This window comes from Geotrypetes seraphini, chromosome 3 (genome assembly GCF_902459505.1).
Source record: "Geotrypetes seraphini chromosome 3, aGeoSer1.1, whole genome shotgun sequence".
NCBI lineage: Eukaryota > Metazoa > Chordata > Amphibia > Gymnophiona > Dermophiidae > Geotrypetes > Geotrypetes seraphini.
The window spans coordinates 291,166,928-291,186,254 of NC_047086.1; the positions used below are offsets into that span (position 1 = coordinate 291,166,928).

At 43.1% G+C, this 19,327-nt stretch overlaps 1 protein-coding gene across 3 annotated transcripts in view; it reads left to right on the top strand.

Annotated features, from left to right (window-relative positions):
* Positions 1 to 19,327, top strand: part of KMO (kynurenine 3-monooxygenase) — a 102,304-nt gene that overhangs the window by 18,042 nt on the left and 64,935 nt on the right. For 2 of the 3 annotated variants that reach the window (XM_033938353.1, XM_033938354.1), the window contains one exon: positions 16,470 to 16,559. In XM_033938353.1, the coding sequence (XP_033794244.1) occupies positions 16,470 to 16,559 (90 nt within the window). Of the gene's footprint in view, positions 1 to 14,758; positions 14,788 to 16,469; positions 16,560 to 19,327 lie in introns of those variants that run through there. The other variant, XM_033938355.1, reaches the window with a different exon arrangement.

Consider the following 19,327-nt stretch of genomic DNA (forward strand, 5'->3'; position numbering starts at 1 on the left):
ATGTAACAATAGTACTCAAAAACAATCTGAATAAATAATATTAGACTATGGGGCTCAAGTCAAAACTTAAACACGTCTAAAAGACAGGTCGTCCAAGTGCCGATAATCAACCAATTTTCTGGATGTGTCGCAGGACTTTTTAGGCCTCTGAATCCCGCTGTGCGCCCAGAGCTAAAAGGGGCATATCTGGAGGAGTGGTTAGGGGGCAGGATGTGGGCAGGATGGGGGCCGACCTAGACTTAGTTGTCCTGAAGGGATAATCAAATGTTTTATTAGACAACCTAGACAAAACCTAAACATTGTGAGTTAGACCAGTGTTCTTCAACCACTGGTCCATGGACCAGTGCCGGTCCACAGAAATTTCCTGCCGGTCCACAGGGTCGGCATGTGCATCAGGCTCAAACCTGTGTTCTTCAACTGCCGGTCCGCGGTGCGATCGATGTGTTGTTAATAAGATTATATTGTGTGTATATATGAAAAATGAATGGAAAAAATAGTGTTACAATTAGGACTATGGGGGCGGGATCTGGGGTGGAGATTGGGTAGAGATGGGCGGGGTCTGGCCCACGACTTAGCCCAGTGTTCTTCAACCACCGGACTGCGGGCCGATGCCAGTCCACAAAATAATTCTTTTATTTCTGCCGGTCCACGGGTGTAAAAAGGTTGAAGAACACTGAGTTAGACGATATAAAAAAAAGGTATAAGTGCCAAAAAGGTATCCAAAGTGACCAGATAACCACTGCAGAGACAAGGTAAAGACCCACACACACTCCCCCAGTGTTCACTGACCCCCCTCACACGTCCATAAAGATCAGAATAAAAAAAGTACATGCCTGTCTCCAGAACCTCAGCACCTGTCATAGGAAAGCATAGTAGAGCTGCACACAATTGTCTTAAATAGCCGGGGGGAGGGGGGAGGGGGCAGGGGGGGGCTAGTGAACCATAGACAGGAGGATCCAGGCCCATAAGCCATCCTAACCACTACATTTATGGTACAAAATATGCACCCACCAAAACCCCCCCAAACCCTAACTCTACTGCCATATAGGTGCCACCTGCAGCCATAAGAGCTATTGGGGTTATAGACAGCTGTGTTTTGGGGGTGTTTGGGGGGGGCTCACCATAACCTATAAGGGAGTTCTGGTGAGATGTTTATGTGGCACCCTTTTTGTGATGTTCACAGCAGTGCCTTCTAAGGTGCCCCACTACTCTGTTGCCATGTCTGGGTGGTCAGTCCATTATAAGATTGGCCCCTCACACATCCAAATGGTCTTGTTCTGGGCGTTTGGAACTTGGACAAAATTTTGGTTGAAGATGTGGTGTAAAGGTGGACGTTCTGGCAGTCTGGATGAACAATAGCCTGGATATCCAGATAGACGATTTTTATTAAAAAAAAATATATATATATATTCTAGACGTATTTTTCAAAAGTGGACATTTTCCCACTGCCAACTTTGGGCATCTAGCACCATATGTCCGAATTGGACTTAGACGTATGTTTTGATTATGCCTCTCTATGTGTGTTGACAATGTATATGGCCTATTGATTTTGCAAGCTCATTTGCTAGTCTGCTTATAGCTTGTAGCAGCTTCTGAGCTCTTTTCTTTCTTTATATTATTTGATATTTTATCTGTGAACATTTTCAAAACACATAGCCCAGTATCAATTTCTGCTGTTTGGGGTCATTTTGTTTATTTTAAGAGGTTGCCTAACTTAGGAAGATAAAAAAAGGCACCTTGTTATAAAGATACATAAATGCCTATTTGCCTTTAAAAAGTTAATGGGCAAAAATTTTGCCTAGGTTAAGGGCCAGATTCTGAAACTGGTGCCAGTATTGACCAACGCCTCCAAAACAAGCGCCAGTCGCATATCAATCAAGCACTGGCACTGGTTGTAGAACTGCAGCCAGGTTAAACATAGGCGCTGAAAATGTAGGCCAGGGTTTTGAAGGCCTACATTTCCGGTGCCTGTGTTTGACATGAATTGCGCTTAAAATCATTTCCAGCATTAACCACACACCTCTGTTGAGCCTAGGGCACACAATGAAAAAGGAGAGAAAGAGTAACAGGTATAAAGCAATTAGTGCATAAAAGAACATTATGTTAGATGATATATATATATATATGAAAGATATGATATGTATACATGTAGAAAAATGAAGTTAACTAATATACCGTATTTTTCGCTCTATAAGACGTACCTGACCATAAGACGCACCCACCTGTAGTGGAGGAAAAACCAAGAAAAAAACTTCTGAACCAAATGGTGTGCTGTGTACCCTGTCCCCCCTCTAGTGGTCTAGTGGTAGGCTGGGACAGGGTACAGGGCACATCTAGTGGTGGGCACGGTCTAATGTTAGGCACATGTAGTGCCAGCCAGCCAGCTCCCAGCCCCCAGCCAGTCCCAAGCCAGCCAGCCCCAAGGCAGCCAGCCAATCCACTCCAAGCTAGCCAGCCAGCCCCCAGCCAGTCCCAAGCCAGCCAGCCAGTCCCAAACCAGCTAACCCACCCCAAGCCAGTCAGCCAGTCCCCAACCAACCGCCAGCCAGCCAGTCCCAATCCATTCAACCAGTCCAAAGGCAGCTAGCCAACCAACCAACCCACTCCAAGTCATCCAGTCCCCAAACAACCGCCAGCCAGCCAGTACCAACCCACCCCAAGCTAGCCAACCCACTCTAAGCCAGCCAGCCAACCCCAAGCCAGCCAGCCCAAAGGCAAAGGCTGGCACCCCCCCCCCAGTACCTTTTTTCCCATCCTGGAAGTCCAGCACGCTTTCTGCATTCCTGCCTCAGTTCCCCTGCTCTCTTCTGGCAACGACACAGCGGTGCACGAGGCAGGTGCACGCTTTTTGCCTGCTTGCTTGGTCCCGCGCTGCACTCCGAATGGCTGCCTGTCATTTTTTGTCCTGTGGAAACTGACAGGCAGCCATTCGGAGTGCAGCGAGGGCAAGAAGGCACGCAGAAAGCATTCACCAGCCTCGTGCACCGTTGTGCCGCTGCTGGAAGAGAGCAGGGGAATCGAGGCAGGAGCGCGGAAAGTGCGCTGGACCACCGGGATGATGAAAAGAGTACAGGGGTTATGGGGGGTTCCATTCGCTCCTTAAGATGCACCCTTATTTCCACCCCCTTTCACTCTTTAAGACGCACCTGTTTCCTGATGAATTGGGTCAAATTTTGGTTACCCCTATTCTTAAAGATCACGAAATCCAATTATAGACCCATAGCAAGCATTCCTTTACCAAATTATTGGAAGGTTTAGTTAATTTAGAATTAGTAAGTTATTTGGATAAATTTAATATCCTTAATGACCATCAGTCAGGATTTAGAATAGGATATAGTACGGAGACCATCCTAACTTCAATGCTTGATTATCTTGATTCATCTTCACTAGTGCCTTAATTCTTCAGCTAGATTTTAGTAGTGCCTTTGATCTAGTAGATCATGAAATATTGTTGTTGTTTAGACCCAAGAGGACTTTCAGGAAGGATCTGGAACTGGTTTCAAAGTTTTTTGAAGAAAAGATCTTGTCAAGTGATTTGTGACGGTAACTATTCTTATTTATGGAGCAACCCATCTGGTGTGCTCCAAGGTTCTCCGCTATCGCCTACCTTATTCAACATCTACATTTCCCCTTTAGGACATTTATTAGAGTTTAAATGTAAAATTTTATATATACGCAGATGACATTTCTATTTTAATCCCTCTAAATAATTTTACCACTGAAATTTTAAACCAGATATCTTCTATTATGATTCAGATAGAACAGTGGACAATTAATTTCAAACTTAAACTCAATACGGAAAAGACCAAACTTTTCTTGGCTAGTCCCAACGACAAAATAACAAACTCATTGCTTCATCTTAATGGTCATGACTACCCGATTATTAAATCTATCAAAATTCTGGGAGTCACATTAGACCGACATTTAACACTAGCAGAACACACGAACTTAGTGGTACAGAAATGCTTTTTTACATTGTGGAAATTAAGAACCATAAAAAAATATTTTGATCCTTTATCGTTCAGACTATTGGTGCAGGCATTAGTTTTATCTATTTTACCCTATTGTAACATCATTTATTTAGGAGCGCCCCAAAAAATTCTAAGGAATTTAAGGATAATTCAGAATACAGCTATTCGATTGATTTTTGGTTTAAAAAAGAATGACCATATTAGTCCATATTATTGTTTACTTCATTGGCTGCCTTTGAAGGCAAGAGTATTATTCAAATTTTCCTGTATCTGCTTTAAGCTGATATCAGGATTGTCTCCAGCTTACCTTTTTCCTCATTTTGTGTTGCATAGACTATCAAGAGAAACGAGAAACTTCTACTTATTTGCTTATCCAAAAATTAATGGGTGTAGATATAACCTTCTTAGATAGGGACCCTAGCATTTCAAGCTAGTAGGCAAAAATCTTGGTTAGGTAAATGTATTTAGCAAACTATGTTATCCTATTGCAGTTTTCGGAAATTAATTAAGACCACTTTGTTCGATAAGTTTATTACTTAGTGAGATTTATTATTGAAATTCTATTTTACAAGTATTTGTATTTTTTACTGTATTGTATTTCGCTGATTGTCCAGCTCTTTTTAGTGTAAATCACCTAGAACTTTTGGTTATGGTGGTATAAAAGAATAAAGTTGTTGTTATTATTATTTTGGGGGGTGGAAAAAGTGCATCTTATGAGGCGAGAAATCCGGTAAATTGAAAAATTAGTACTGCACAGAGTAAAGAATGTGCATAGAACATAGATTACAAAAAAGATGACCCAGTAATCTAATAATGCATGTGGAACTGACACATTGCTTGTGCATACGGACCTACCCATACAATCTGTCATGTAAATACATACTTATAAAAGCTCATCAAAGACTGATATGTCAAATGAAAAGATGACAGAGCACTATAGATGCCTTCTACACAGTTGTGCCCCTTTTTGCAGTTTTTAGAAATAATCACACAATTTTTTTATCTTTTTCTCTTTTCATTTTCAACACTGTTATGTTGGTTTATAATTCTTAGCATGCTTTGCTTTCTCTTTTCCTTATATTTGGGTGTGCACTTCCCCCTCCCGATTTGCAATTTTAGGACTTGCGATTTCGATTATTCGTGATTTCCTAAAACCGGAATCACCCCCACTTCCCTCCCGCCTCCCGGATCTCCCCAGACCTTACCTGGTGGTCTAGCAGTCTTTTGGGGCAGGAGCGATCTTCCTACGCTCCTGGCCCGTGCAAATTACTCACACAAAATGGCTGCCGTGAGTTCCCGTTGTAGGCATCTTTGCACTAAAACATACTATCCTTTGGTGACTACTATTATTTATTAGGCCTTGGGTCTTTATTTACTCTTCTATGAAGGGCCACTGAAACTTCTCATCCCGACCAACAAAGTTGGATCAGTCTTAATCGAGGGCTATACGCTTAGGAGTAAATTCTCTATTACTGCGTTTAACTTAGATGTGCTTTCGACGTCCGAAGTAAGTGAATAATTACGGAGTTAAGGATCTTAATTAATGTTAATTGGGAAATAAACGGCACATAGACGTCCCTAAGAGGTAGTTGACGGACTGACGTCTATAGAAAGCATAGTCGCGTCTCCTGCTCTGGACGTGGGCGTTCCGTGGGCGTGCCATGGGCGTGACAAATGGAGACGCTAGATAGGCGCTACCTGAGCGGACACCTACGTCTAAATATCGTGTATTATGTAGGCGTAAGAAACCCTGGTCTAACTTGGATTTCAATGCCGTTTCAACTTTCGTAATTGCGGCTCTTTGTTTGACGCGAGGCAGACGTCCGCTGTGTTTTTTCATCAATAATTCCAATAGTGAGTTTGAATAGGTAATTTTCATCTTTTCTCTGTCCTAATAAATATAATGACACCATATCAATGGAACACATTATATTGCATGGATAACAAACCACATTTCTGCCCAAACAATAATATAATTTACACATGGCTTTTACAACCCCCTTTTTCTTCTCAACAAACAGCACTGCAATCGGCTCTCTTTTGAAAGCAAAGAAAAAACAGCACACATTATCAGCACTTAAAAAGAGAATAAACAGATACACACCTTAACATTCAGCTTCCCTCATTGCAAAATGGAGGTCTTCAGTTGCACAAAACTGACCTCATTGTGACCTCATCAATCTGCACCTTCAAAGTAGTATGCCACAATTAAAAGATGTGCTGGGTGTAGAACTCACAACCTCTGGATGTTAGGAGCACAGGCTCCTAACACATAGGCTCCTAACACATAGAGCTACAGCTGCTTCTACTTAGGTCTATTTTACCACCCTTTCATATCATACTTTACTGAGCTGCTTATGCTCATTAGCTATCATATCAGGATGAACTCAAATAAGTTTAAGCAAAGGAATGCCTAAAGATTTGGAAGGTTTTCAAGTAGAAAACAAATATCAAATATGTATTAAAGAATTGCAGCACAAATGACGCTGATCGGTAAGGGCAAAAAAACACCACTTTTCCGGGTATGACGCCTAAACGGAACAGATTACTTACAGTCATATATCCATTAGTACAGTGCTTAGAATGAAGATTAGCGTGTGAGAAAAATGGAGCTCCACCTCACATGTATTCAAGCACACTTGGGAATATGGGTTTGGGTCTCAGTGAAAGCAGCACTTTTAACCATTGAGCTACCACTCTTTTGTCTCAGCCTACTATGAGATTATAGCTAAACACCTTTTCCCTTAGCACTTCACTAAGATATGATATGACAAGGGAGCCAGAGACATTGGAGCAAAAGGTGCTGTAGCTCAGTGAGTAAAGGCACTCTACCAATCTTCCAGGCTTTGAGGGTTCAAATCCCAGCCTGTATTTTACTTGTGGCATATCTACCTTCCAGGTGCACCTTGATGATGCTTTCCACTTCTTATAGGAGTTGAATATAACATTACTGTACAACTTTGCTGTATAGCAGAAAAATAAACTTTTCCCCCTTCCATGCTAAGAATTTGAGTTCAACTCATCTTATATTTCTCCTTTTAAACATGGCATACTTTGTTAGTTTTTATCATGGTAAAGTATACATTTCTGAAATCGTGAAGAAACAATAATATACAACTGCAGTGTTTTGTCTCCTAGCAGAATTAACTGCCTATAAGAAGCGGTATAAGCAAATCAAAACTGCTATAAGCACAAGAAAGCATTTCTAGCTCAACACGGTAGCTCTGACCTCTGAAACTCCCCGGTTTAACTCCCACCTTTGCTCATTTTAATAAGGTCGAAGTTTTTTCCTATTAGCTCTTATAACAGGGTCAACATGGTGGACTTTGCCATTTGTAAGGTGCACATTTCCCTTTCCAGGCAAACCTATTTTCAACTTACCATGGCTCGGACATCCTAAGCAGTGATGAGAGGAAACCTTTCCTCTGACAGCGAGATGACATTTGTGGATCGCCTGGTTAATGTGGTCTATTATGCCTTGTCCATCTTCTCAAGCACCCTGGTTCAAATCCCATTCTCACCTTCACTTTTGTTTCCTTGCATCCTAACAGTTCTCAGAAGTGGTGGAATTTGCTGTTTCTCCTCAGCAATCTGCAGCCACAGGTGCATGAGATACTTTCATTTGCTCCTAACTGCAAGCCATTCTAGTAGGAATGTGTTTCTTTTGATGCAATATAGGCATTGGCCAACAGCTATGAGTTAAATCAAACTTCAGAGGGCTTGGACAGGTGTTGAAGAATGATCCAGTTAGGGGGGGATGTTTTTGGTGGGGGGAGAGTGTTCAGCATGAGAGAGAACAGGTTGCATTAAATATTAGACAATGGGCTGCACATAATAAAAGCTGAAGCAAAATATTGATATGTAAAGGCAAGGCTAAAGAGTTACCAGGTGTCCTGGCTGAGAAATGAATATAAACTATTTGCTAACCTTACTCAAGACTTGAACCCCCTGATGTATGGAAGATGAAAAGCAATGCCTTAAGGCATAGAGCTATAGAGGTAACTTTGTTTAGAACATAGAGCTTCGTATCAAAGCTTAGAGATGTGAAGGAAATGACTACAACGTCACTACAGCTGTATATGGCAATACGACATCCAATGCACATCCAATTAGATTTGAATCCTAACGGTTCCTATGACGTCAGCCGCTAATTAGGCGTGCTTAGTATATAGAAAGCTTTGGCACAGCCATTTTTCCTATGTAAGACCCCCTCATGTGAGTTGGTGTTTGTGGTGTTCCGTTTCCTCAATGATGAAACTTTGTGCTATGACTTGGCTGTTCTCCTTTATACTCCCTTCTGCCTTTGACACTCCTCCCCACCCCCATTATCTGTATTTCTTTAGTTTATGGATTTTTCTGGGTGTTGGTGTGAGGGATTGTTGAGGACATAGGTTTTGTGTTAAGTGTGGAGGGGAATCAATTGTTAGGGAAAAGAAGGGGCCAGGCCAGGTTATACACAGATGCCCACACCCACCACTCTCCCTGCTTTCATAATGTCATGGTCTGCCCCACCTCCATTTTCCATATCTGCAACTCTCCATGCAAGAAATTCGATTTACGTTTTGGAGCCATGTTGCAAGGTGAAGACATCTTTTCAGGCTACTTGTAGAACACGTTCAAACACACCCCCATAGGACAGCCAATGAGGTGTGATGGGCGTGGTTAGGAAGCGGGACAAGCAACCGCACCCGAACGGCGCCCAATAGGCATAGAGAAAGTTTTCCCGTCCTGCTGACGTCAGATGCTACATAGGCGTGCATGGGTATAAGAAGGTCCAGGTGAGCAGTGTTTCCTTTCTATTCTGTCCTATTGCTTATGCAGATGTTTGAGACTTTACTCTGTCTTAGTCTTTTACATTTTTTTTCCTATCTCTGCCTCCCATTTCTCTCTATTCCACAGAGCCATTAACAAGCTACATGTCATTCTAATATGTTGTTTTATCTTTTCTAGAAGCAGCTCAGATAGTAAGTCCAGGTGAGAATGATATTTTGTAAGCTACTTAGGTGTCCTTATGATAGAACTAAAGAAACCAACCAGAAAAACTGACTTCTCTTTATGGGCTTTCATTGTGTGCTATTGTTTATAATAGTTATTTTATTTCTGATATCTCCTACTCTCCATTCCACAGGGCTGACAAAATTGACTGAGAAGACTGATAAAGACCATGCTGGTAGAAATTTTGCTGGTAGAAAAATGGATATGTAAGTAAAATGGATGTGTTCACACATCTGAGAGGGTTTACTCATAGAGCTAAAGTTAATTCTTTGTAGAATCAAATTACAGGCAAGTTAAAATCAGGTGAGGAATGGTTCTGTGTACTAACTCATTGATAAAAATAGGTTGGGTGTGTTGGGGGGGGGGAAACACTGCCATTCAGTGGACATCCAATCAGTGTACATAGTTCAGGTGGAAAACTCCTAATGAGTGCCTAATGGCTGCCATTTTTAATAAGGAGTCTAAAGGTATGTTAGCACCTCTGTTACTTCTAGATGTGTGTTCTGCCACAACTTCAGTGTTTAATTTTGGAGACATAGGTCTTTGTTAACAGTTTCTCTCTATTCTTCATTTCAGGTTAACTATGCTCATCACCTATGTGTTTGCCAGAGAGAGACCAGATGAGCAGCTCAGCACACCAGCTTGCACCTAGCCAAACAGTTGTAGGTGAGAATGATATATGGTAACCTTTATTTGCTTACTCTACTATTCTTCACTTGAGTCACTCTTCTGATGAGTGAAATAAATGTTCACAAAGCTAACATGTTTCACACTTCTATTGTTCTCTTCACACAGGTATCCTTGATGACTTTCAGGAACAATAGTAAATTGATAATGTTGGCCTCATAGAACACCATGGCACGCATTCCTGCTGTTATATGCACACAAACTTTTTGTTTTCAGTTAGTCTATTCCCTCACATGAGTTCTAAACAGTAGCAGTGGAGGATTGCAGGTGATATGAACCCACACCATCAGCGAGTTAAGGCTATTGCTTTAACAACTATACCACAGTGACATCTAAGCAGCTCAACATAAATGAGGTTAACACTTTGCTTCAGGGAAGGGAGGACAGATATGGACCTTGGGGGTTGAACCCCCTGTTTGTGAACCTTTTGTAAACCAGCTTCTTCTCTTTTCTGTTTTCAGGCAACTGTAGTTGTTCCTGCAGTATTGTCAGATGGGGTTTTGTATTACTGAGAGCAGTGCAGCTGTGAGCATCTTTGTGGTTTCCACACCTGCTTAACCAAAATAGTGCAGCTCAAGAACCACGAGGATAGATTGAGGTATCTGGCCTTTACTTCCATCACCTTCAGTGAAAGGAAGAAAAACCCACATGTCTCATTTGGATTCTCCTGGTGTGGAGCCACCTCTTACTAGCAGTAACCCTATTCCTCAACAACAAATCTACCACAGTGACTTATATTCTCTTCCTTATGTAGCCATTTACTTTGGAACAGGGACTGGCTTACTTTGCACATCATAGCTGAGATGTCATCATCTACCTACAGTTGCATATACCCTTGCATTCACTTGCTTCTTTCCTAGATTCTGCAATGATTTGACATCAGAGTGGCTAGCAGGTAATAGAATGAATGACAGACCCCAATAAAGATTGTCAAACTTTCTATATGTCACCTTGTTGTTATATTGAAAAGGGCCCATTCAGCAGTCCCTCCTGAACCCCTATCTACCTTGGACTCTGTCCACTAAGCTGATGATGCTACAAGGCTAAAACCACAAAGGAAAGTTTAAAGTAAATATAAACCAATATTTTTATTAAATTATTAAAACTTTTAAAAACGTAAACTTTTTTTAAAAACTATTTACATATATAACAACATATAACGCAGGGAAAGAGGGTGGGTGCCCCCCAAGAGCAGCTTGAGCTACCTCAGGCGAGGGGGGTGGAAGAGGTGCAGTCATTGAGAGGGTGTATGGCTGCTGGCACCATGCCCTCTTTCGGCTACCAGCCGCAAGAGGGCATATTCCATCCTCTCCACACACCCTCTCAATACCTGCACCTCTTCCAAGAGGGCAGAGTAGGGCTCTATCTCCATGACCGCCCCCTCCTGAGGCTGGTCGGGCTGCTCCTGGGGGGGAACAGCAAGGAAAGGGGGTGGTATGGGAACAGGAAGGGCAGGAGATTGAGGGGAAGGGCTATGGGTGGGGGAAGGGGACGGTCCAACATGGGATGGTGGTGGGGGTCCTGGAGGTAGTGGTGGGGCAGGCGGTGGGGGTCCAGGGGGCAGTGGTGGGGCAGGCGGTCCAGGGGGCAGTGGTGGGGCAGGCGGTGGAGGTCCAGGGGGCAGTGGTGGTGTGGGTGGCTCAGCGAGCTGCCATGGGGAATCTTCCTCTTCTTCCCCCTCCTCTTCTTCCCCCTCCTCCGCCGATGACCATGGCGGAGCCCCCTCCCTCACTTCTGGGGCCCAGGGTGGGGTCATGGGTGCCACCTCCTGAGGGGGTGCCTGCGCTGCTGCTTGACAAGAGAGAAATAGGATACAGTCAGATATGTCCACAACACTTTTGAACATGACATTCTTTACTACGTTATTTTCTTCAAATGCTAATAACAGGATGCAAAGCACCTACTCCACTGTAAACATCAAAATGTAGCGTAAGTAAGTGAGGCAAGTAGAACACCATAACGCCATTGTGACATGATATCACAATAGCAGCTTTACTGCAGATTTTATGATTAAGAATGGTTTACAGCTACTCAAGCATTTTCATCTATTTATTCTGGTAGGCTGATCACAAAGAAACACACGCTGGACTCATTACTCACCGGCTTCAGCGCACAATTCCTCCCTCACCCCCTCAAAGAAGGCCCGCTCCTGGTGCCTCAGCAGCCGCCCCCTTTTCCTGAGATCCTCAACCTGGATAATAGAGAGAGAGAGAAAGAACAGAGAGGGAGGGATATGATGAGTGCCATCTAGCACTGTGGCATAACATGTTTACAAGTATTGACCTCTATAAGCACATAAAAATGGAGTACGCTGCCCTCCAAGAGCCCCTATCCGCTTTTCTGCCTGCCTCCACCCCCTTCTGCCACATGTTTTACATGAATGTATTCACGTACTCCAGCATTTTCCCCTTTCTGTGCTGGAGGCATCGTTATCTCTCTACTGTACCTGGGACAGTGGGGGGGGGGGGGGGGGGTGAGGTGACATGGCCAGCATCACAAGGAGGAGTGTGGGATTGAACTCACAACTCCAGGGTGCTGAGGCTGTAGCCTATCAGCACTGCCCCACATTACAGCATGTCCTGGTGAGCTTACAATCATGCAGCAGGGGCAATAAAATAGTTTGGTCAGAAGGAGCAGCGTGGCTTGAAACCCCTGACGTCAGGGTACTGACGCTGTCACTTTAAACGTCATGCCACTATCTCCCTAGACCAGCAGATTGATACAGGAAAGTTGTAGGTATTTAAAATGACATAGCAGCACTTTAATATATTTGTTTTCCTTTGGCAAAGTTGATTTAAAAATGTTTCTATTACAAATGTGATGTTCATGACCCAAAAATTAGTTGTGTGCATGTTGTGAATGGAATAGATGCCTTATAGGAGCTGAATTTGTCATTTAAAATCCTACTACTGCTCCTTTGGGATGTGCTTTAATTTCAGTATTCAATGTAAAAGATTTATTATGCACAATTGTAGTTTTTAAAAGGAATCAAGATTTACCCACAATAACATGACCAATTTGATTGAGACAGGTTTCCATCATCATTACTTTTTACATGATTATTTGTGAGGGCCTGACTTGGAATACTTACTTCCCTGGGACATGAGGCTCTTCTGTTATACCGCCGGGTCAGGCGGGTCCAGGAGTTCCTGAACTGCAGGTATGACCTGCGATGGCCTGCCACTCTAAAATAGTGGTGCTCATGCACCAAGAAGAGCCTGGCCAGCAGCCTGGAGTCTTCAGTGCTAAAATTTGGCTGTCTCCTGGCAGCCATTTTAGGAGAAATAACTGCTTATGAAGAACGGGTGATTCTATGACATCACAACGCAAAAAAACGCGATGACATTTTTGTGCCGCTTGGGCGTGCTTGCAGCGGGCACTCTGCGCTACATCAACACTGTTGATTACATCCTAAACCACGCCGATATCGCTGTTATACAAAAAAGTATAGCAGAACGCTTAGAAGCTTACCATGTAAACCTAATGAAACTTCACCTCCCCCAAACACAATGACAAGTTATAAATTAAATAAATGAAGATTGGGAAGTGAGGTTCACATATTTTAGCTTAGCTATGCATGTTTGGGTGGGTGGTAAAAAAAAAGAATATTATGTCTTTGGTAACTTTAGTCAGGACTTGAACCCCTGACCTTTGGAAGATACATGCAGTGCTTTTAAGCACTGAGCTATGTTGGGGACTTGGGAATGGGAGTCTCCAGAAATGGCTTTAGGTACAAGCTTTGACAAGGGGTAATCATTGCAAGTATCTACAGGTGTATTTGATCTGAGAACACCCAATGAACGTCCAAAACGATTTCAAAATTCTAACGGCTTCTATGACGTCAGACACTACTTTATGGTTTGGGTTAGGGCTAGAGTTAAGTAGCTCAGTAGCTCAGTGAGTAAACGCGTTATACCAATCATCCATAGGTTGTGAGTTCAACTCCCAAGGCTTGTCTTTTACTTGATTATAACATGAGGGATTTATGCTGCAGGAGTATGTTGTTGGGGTGTTGCAGGGGTGTCTAGGATGACAGAGAATAGTCACTTGCATTTTCAACAATGCATTTGAATTTCTTAAGATGAAACCTTAGTGAGCCGGGGGAGGAAGGTCACTGCAGCCTCGCGCCTCAGATGAAAAGGTTAATTTTTTAGGGACTGTGTAAGCTGATCTGGGACAGTCTTCAGCGACTCGGAGCCCTCCTCCCGGCTGGGCAGAAGGAGGAGGCTTTGGCGGTGGTGGTTTTGTTGGTGAGTGAGGGCGGGAGGGGGGAGTCACCTGGCTGCTGCATCTGCACTCCTGCTGGCCACAGACCTACTGATCACAGAGCAGAGATCACAGAAGCACGCAGGTATGTGCGCATGCGCGGCTAGGGTTTTATTATTTAGGATATACACCTATCGCATCTCATTTTCATCACAAACACATTAGCGAGACTATACACAATACATTACAAAGTTGAGCTTGGGTTTGATAAAATAAACAGCATAATTTTAACTCTGTATTATATTTATTGAACCATACTTAAGAATATGGGTGTTGCATCCGTGACAACGGTGCTTTACACCATTGAGCTACTAGTCTTTTGCCTCAACTGACTGTGATATGATAGCTAAGTAGAGTATACTTTAGCACATCACTAAGGTATGCTATGACAGGGGAACCAGAGACACAGGTGTAGGTTAGTGAGTAAAAGCACTATATCAATCATCTGTAGGTTGTGAGTTCAACTCCCGGCTTGTCTTTTACTTGTGGCATATCTACCTTCCAGGTGCACCTTGATGATGTCACAATGAGGTCAGCATTGTGCTGCTGGCTACTTCCTCTTCCTGTGAACTAGAAGCCACATTCAGGTCTGATCTGTTTCTAAGTTGGGCCAGTGTAAGTTATGGGATTTACCTTTGTTCTGAAGAATGAGCTGATTGTAGCAATGTTTTAAGACCAGGAGAGTGTTCTTTCGAGCAAGATATCACTTCTAAACTATCCTCTCTGAAATAATGTCTCTGGGAAATCCAGAGAAAGCTTATTGGATGACTTAGGGTGCCTTTCCTGCCAGTCTTTGTGGAACTTAAACGAAGTTTATAAGAAGTCTATATGGTGTTCAAAGTCCTATCCTTTCCACTTCTAATAGGAGGTGAGTATGACATTCCTGTACAGCTTTCTGTGTAGCATACATCTACCGGTTCCCACCTTCCATACTGATAATGTAAGTTCAACACCCACTCGGTACGTTTCATCTTCTAGTTCTCCTTTGAAACATAACATATTTTTTTTCCTTTTATTAATGGTAAACTGTACAATTCTGATATCCTAGAGGAAAAAGATACAACACAGCAGTGTTCTCTGTCTGCCATTCCCTACCTCACTGATATTGCCAGATCAACTAATATATAGTTTACAAAATGGTATACTGTGTTTTGGTTATCCTTTTCATCATCCTATACTTACAATGCTGAATGACTGATAATAAAGAGTATAAAAAAAGTATAATCTAAAAAAATAAAATAAAACATCGTACCGAAGTCTATCACGGGTCCATTGGAGACGTCTTAATGACGTTTCAGAAACCTGCGTCTATCTTGCGCCAAGAGGTTGTAGGGACGTCTACCGCACGCCTAAGTACCGTTTGATTGACACTTGCCGGACGTCTAAAGCACGCCGAAGTTAGACGTACTAATAGAGAATTTACCCCTGACTATCCATTCCTATGGCCATTTTAGAAAACAATTGAAGACCTATCTTTTTTCTAAATATTTGACTGTTTAATGAATCATCTTATTTCATGTAACATGTTTACTTTTATAACTTTTTGTAAACTGTGTTGAACTTCTGGTTACGCTGTCAATAAGCACAATGTTATGTTATGAATTTCCACTTTTTTCATTCCATATTTTTCCAATAGAACAAAAAAAAGTGGAAAATCACCAGACTTAGTGGGCTGAGAACTACTACTACAGCTATTAATTATTTCTATAGTGCTACCAGATGCACGCAGCGCTGTACAGAGTCACAAAGAGTAAGAAAACAGTCCCTGCTCGAAGGAGCTTACAATCTAAACAGGCAAGACAGACAAACAAGATGTCATGGATACAGTTAAGGGAAAATAGTTAATCAGCTGGCTGGGTTGGAGGGCAGAGGCATAGGCTTAAGGATTGAAAGCTATATCAAAAATGTGGGTTTTCAGTCTGCTTTTAAACAAGGGAAGGGGCTTGACAGACAAACTCAGGTAGTTTATTCCAGGCATAGGGGGCAGCTAGATGAAAGGAACGAAGTCTGGAATTGGCAGTGGAGGAGAAGGGTAACGTTAAAAGTGATTTATCTGAGGAACGGAGTTCTCTGGGAGGTCTATAAGAAGAGAGAAGCGAGGAGAGATATTGAGGGGCAGCAGAATGAACACAATTGTAGACTTGTTGGTTGGGCTGAGAACTTTTCAGTGGCCCCTCATATCCATTGCTTAATTAAAGGCTTTGGATTTCATTCTCCAGTGCTCGTGTTTGTGGAAGGTTCATGGTCCACCCCTACTCTGAAGGACTTTACGATGTGCATCAGCATAAGGTTTTTGTCTCTGTTTTTGGATTTGGACTCTTATTCCATATTGCTTCTTTTATTGTACACTATCATACAATAAAAGTGTGGACTAGATTTTTCAACCTTGATTGTGATGTAGTATGTGCTTTGAGCCAACTGTAACAAATTGAATGCAATTTAGTGGTAAGACATGATATTTTATCTTAGTTCGCTCTTTATTAGTCTTCCAATGCTTGAGGTATAAGGAACTCAGTACATATAAGGTTGTTTGGTTGTTGTTTTTTTCAGATTTCATCCAAAGGCATTCCTATGCATGCAAGGATGATCCACTCACTCTCAGGAAAAAAGTCTGCTATTCCATATGGAAAGAGTAACCAGGTATGAGTGGGGGTTGGGTAGGTGGTGATGGAGAAATCGAAGTGAGGAGGGTATTTTAGAATGGGAGAGGGTGGCTTGGTGGTGGTGGTAATGTGTCATTTGTATGAAGATCTCTGGTTGTAAGGCAGTCTTTTGGGGGCTTTTCCTATGACACTCTCCTTGCCTGGGGGTCCTGGGAAACAGTTTCTCTTATTCCCAGATCATTTGGGACTGGGCCAAATAACTTCCAATGCAATGGTTAGACAAATTACTTAAACTTAATTGACCTCTCTGATTATTAATTTTACTTCAAGTTGAATGCCTTATTTTACTTATAATTTAATGTATAATTTTAACTATTGAGCACTGTTCATCTATTTATTACATTGGAAATAAAATATAAAAAGAAGGTGTAAAAAGTTTGGCACAGATCTTCAGAACATAAGAACTGCCGCTGCTGGGTCAGACCAGCGATCCATCCTGCCCAGCAGTCTGCTCATGTGGCGGCCCCCAGGTCAAAGACCAGTGCTCTAAATGAGTCCAGCCTCACCTGCGCACGTTCCAGTTCAGCAGGACCTGTCCAGCTTTGTCTTGAATCTCTGGAGGGTGTTTTCCCCTATAACAGACTCCGGAAGAGCGTTCCAGTTGTCTACCACTCTCTGGGTGAAGAAGAACTTCCTTACGTTTGTACGGAATCTATCCCCTTTCAGCTTTAGAGAGTGCCCTCTCGTTCTCCCTACCTTGGAGAGGGTGAACAATCTGTCTTTATCTACTAAGTCTATTCCCTTCAATATCTTGAACGTTTCGATCATGTTCCCTCTCAGTCTCCTCTTTCAAGGGAGAAGAGGCCCAATTTCTCCAATCTCTCATTGTACGGCAACTCTTCCAGCCCCTAAACCATTTTAGTTGCTCTTTTCTGGACCCTACTTCCACCAGTTAGAATGCAGCTTGTACTCTGTCGCTTTACAGCTTTCTACTAGGACTCGGCTGCAGTGCTGACTTATAATTCGATTTCCCTGAGAAACATTCACTGTGCCTCAAGCGTATCAGTTCCTATTCTGTCTTCCATATCCTCAGCTTTCACAGCTTTTCTTTCAAACAAATGATTGATTGATTTATATTCAGTTTTTTTATATTCTCCCAAGCGAGCTCAGAACAGTTTACATGAATGTACTCAAGTACTCAAGCATTTTTCCCTGGTTGTCCCAGTGGGCTCATAATCTATCTAATGTACCTGGGGCAATGGGAGGATTCGGAGACTTGCCCAGGGTCACAAGGAGCAGCATGGGTTTCAACCCACAACTTCAGGGTGTTGAGGCTGTAGCTTTAACCACTGCGACTTAGAAGTGTTGGCGCTGCCATTGGGGGGTTTGGGTGGAGGAACCTCTCCCCCCCATTAGAAAGGAAAGTGTAATTTTTCCCAGCATTTTAGTGGAAAAATTACAGTTTCCTCTGTAAAAGGGGAGGTTCCCCCTACCCCCCAACGGTAGAAGCAACACTGCTAAGTAACCCCCCCCCCCCCCCCCCGAGTGCTTTAAAGTTACCTTTTAATCCGTCACTGACATCCTACACACATTTGTCTTAGTGTTTTTGTCTGTGCGCAATTGTCTGGCATGCTTTAGTCTCGTTGCCCTTTTACACACAACTTACAGAATACTGTAAGCTACACACACCCTTGCTGCATTTATGTGCATACAGCTACTCCGGGTCTATGGCTGGTGTTACTGAACTCATAGGGGGTAATTGTATAACTGTGTACCTGATAGACGCAGGGGATGCCTGAATAGAAAGAGAATGGAAGCTCAACATGGCAACATGGGCAAGAATAGAGAGAACTAAGGCCGAAGCGGGGCAGACTTTAATAGTCTGTTCCGCAAATAGTAAAAGACTTAAGAAGCCTGGCCAAATCCAGCTTGGGGGAGCTGAGGCCGATGCCGGACAGACTTCTACAGTTTGTATCCTGCAAAACGCACTTTACTCCCACGTGCAGTGAGTGAGGGAAATGGAAGTCATCTTGACTGGTAAGCTGAATACTGTGAAAAAAACAAAACAAAACTGCAGAACATGTACAAGGTGCAGGAATTTATTCAATTAAAAGTCATGAGCATCAATCAAAGTAATAAAAATAATAATTATATCCAAAAGCTGGTTCTTGTTGTAAGCCGTGCTGGACCCGACATGGTCCGTGTTTCGGAAAACACTTCTTCCTCAAGGGTCCAGAATGTTCAATACAGAAAGTTTGCAAAGAACCAATATGGTGGAAATAGTTATTCAAAAATGCAGAGGAATCAGTCGAGGAACTCTCCTGAATGTAAAGCTGCACTGAGTAACACTGAGTGCTAGAATACTGTCACCAGTACTTAGGGGATAATGTGTGCTTATAACCAAGACTCCATCATTTTTAGCTGCCTATATCATGGGCATCAGAGAAGGCCTGCGAGTTCACGTTCAGAACATGAGCTCGCAGGCCTTGAGCATGCGCAGATGCTCAAGGCCCAGCAGAAGAGGAGGCCGATCTTCGGGCATCGGCACCAAGCACAGGATATGCTGGTGTCGGTGCCCAGATGAGGGTAAGAAGCGGCGGGGGGGGTGCCCAATCACGTCAGGGGGGGGGTTGCCCAATTGCGTCGGGGGGGTGCCCAATCGCGTCAGGGGGGTGCCGGATGGTGGCGGGGGTGTGTGCCGAATATCGGGGGGGGGGGGACGGATTGCAGGGGGGCCTTTGGGGGAGCAATGCCGGTTCTCGGGGGGGGGGAGGGGAACACATCAAAGCGAGTTTCCATTATTTC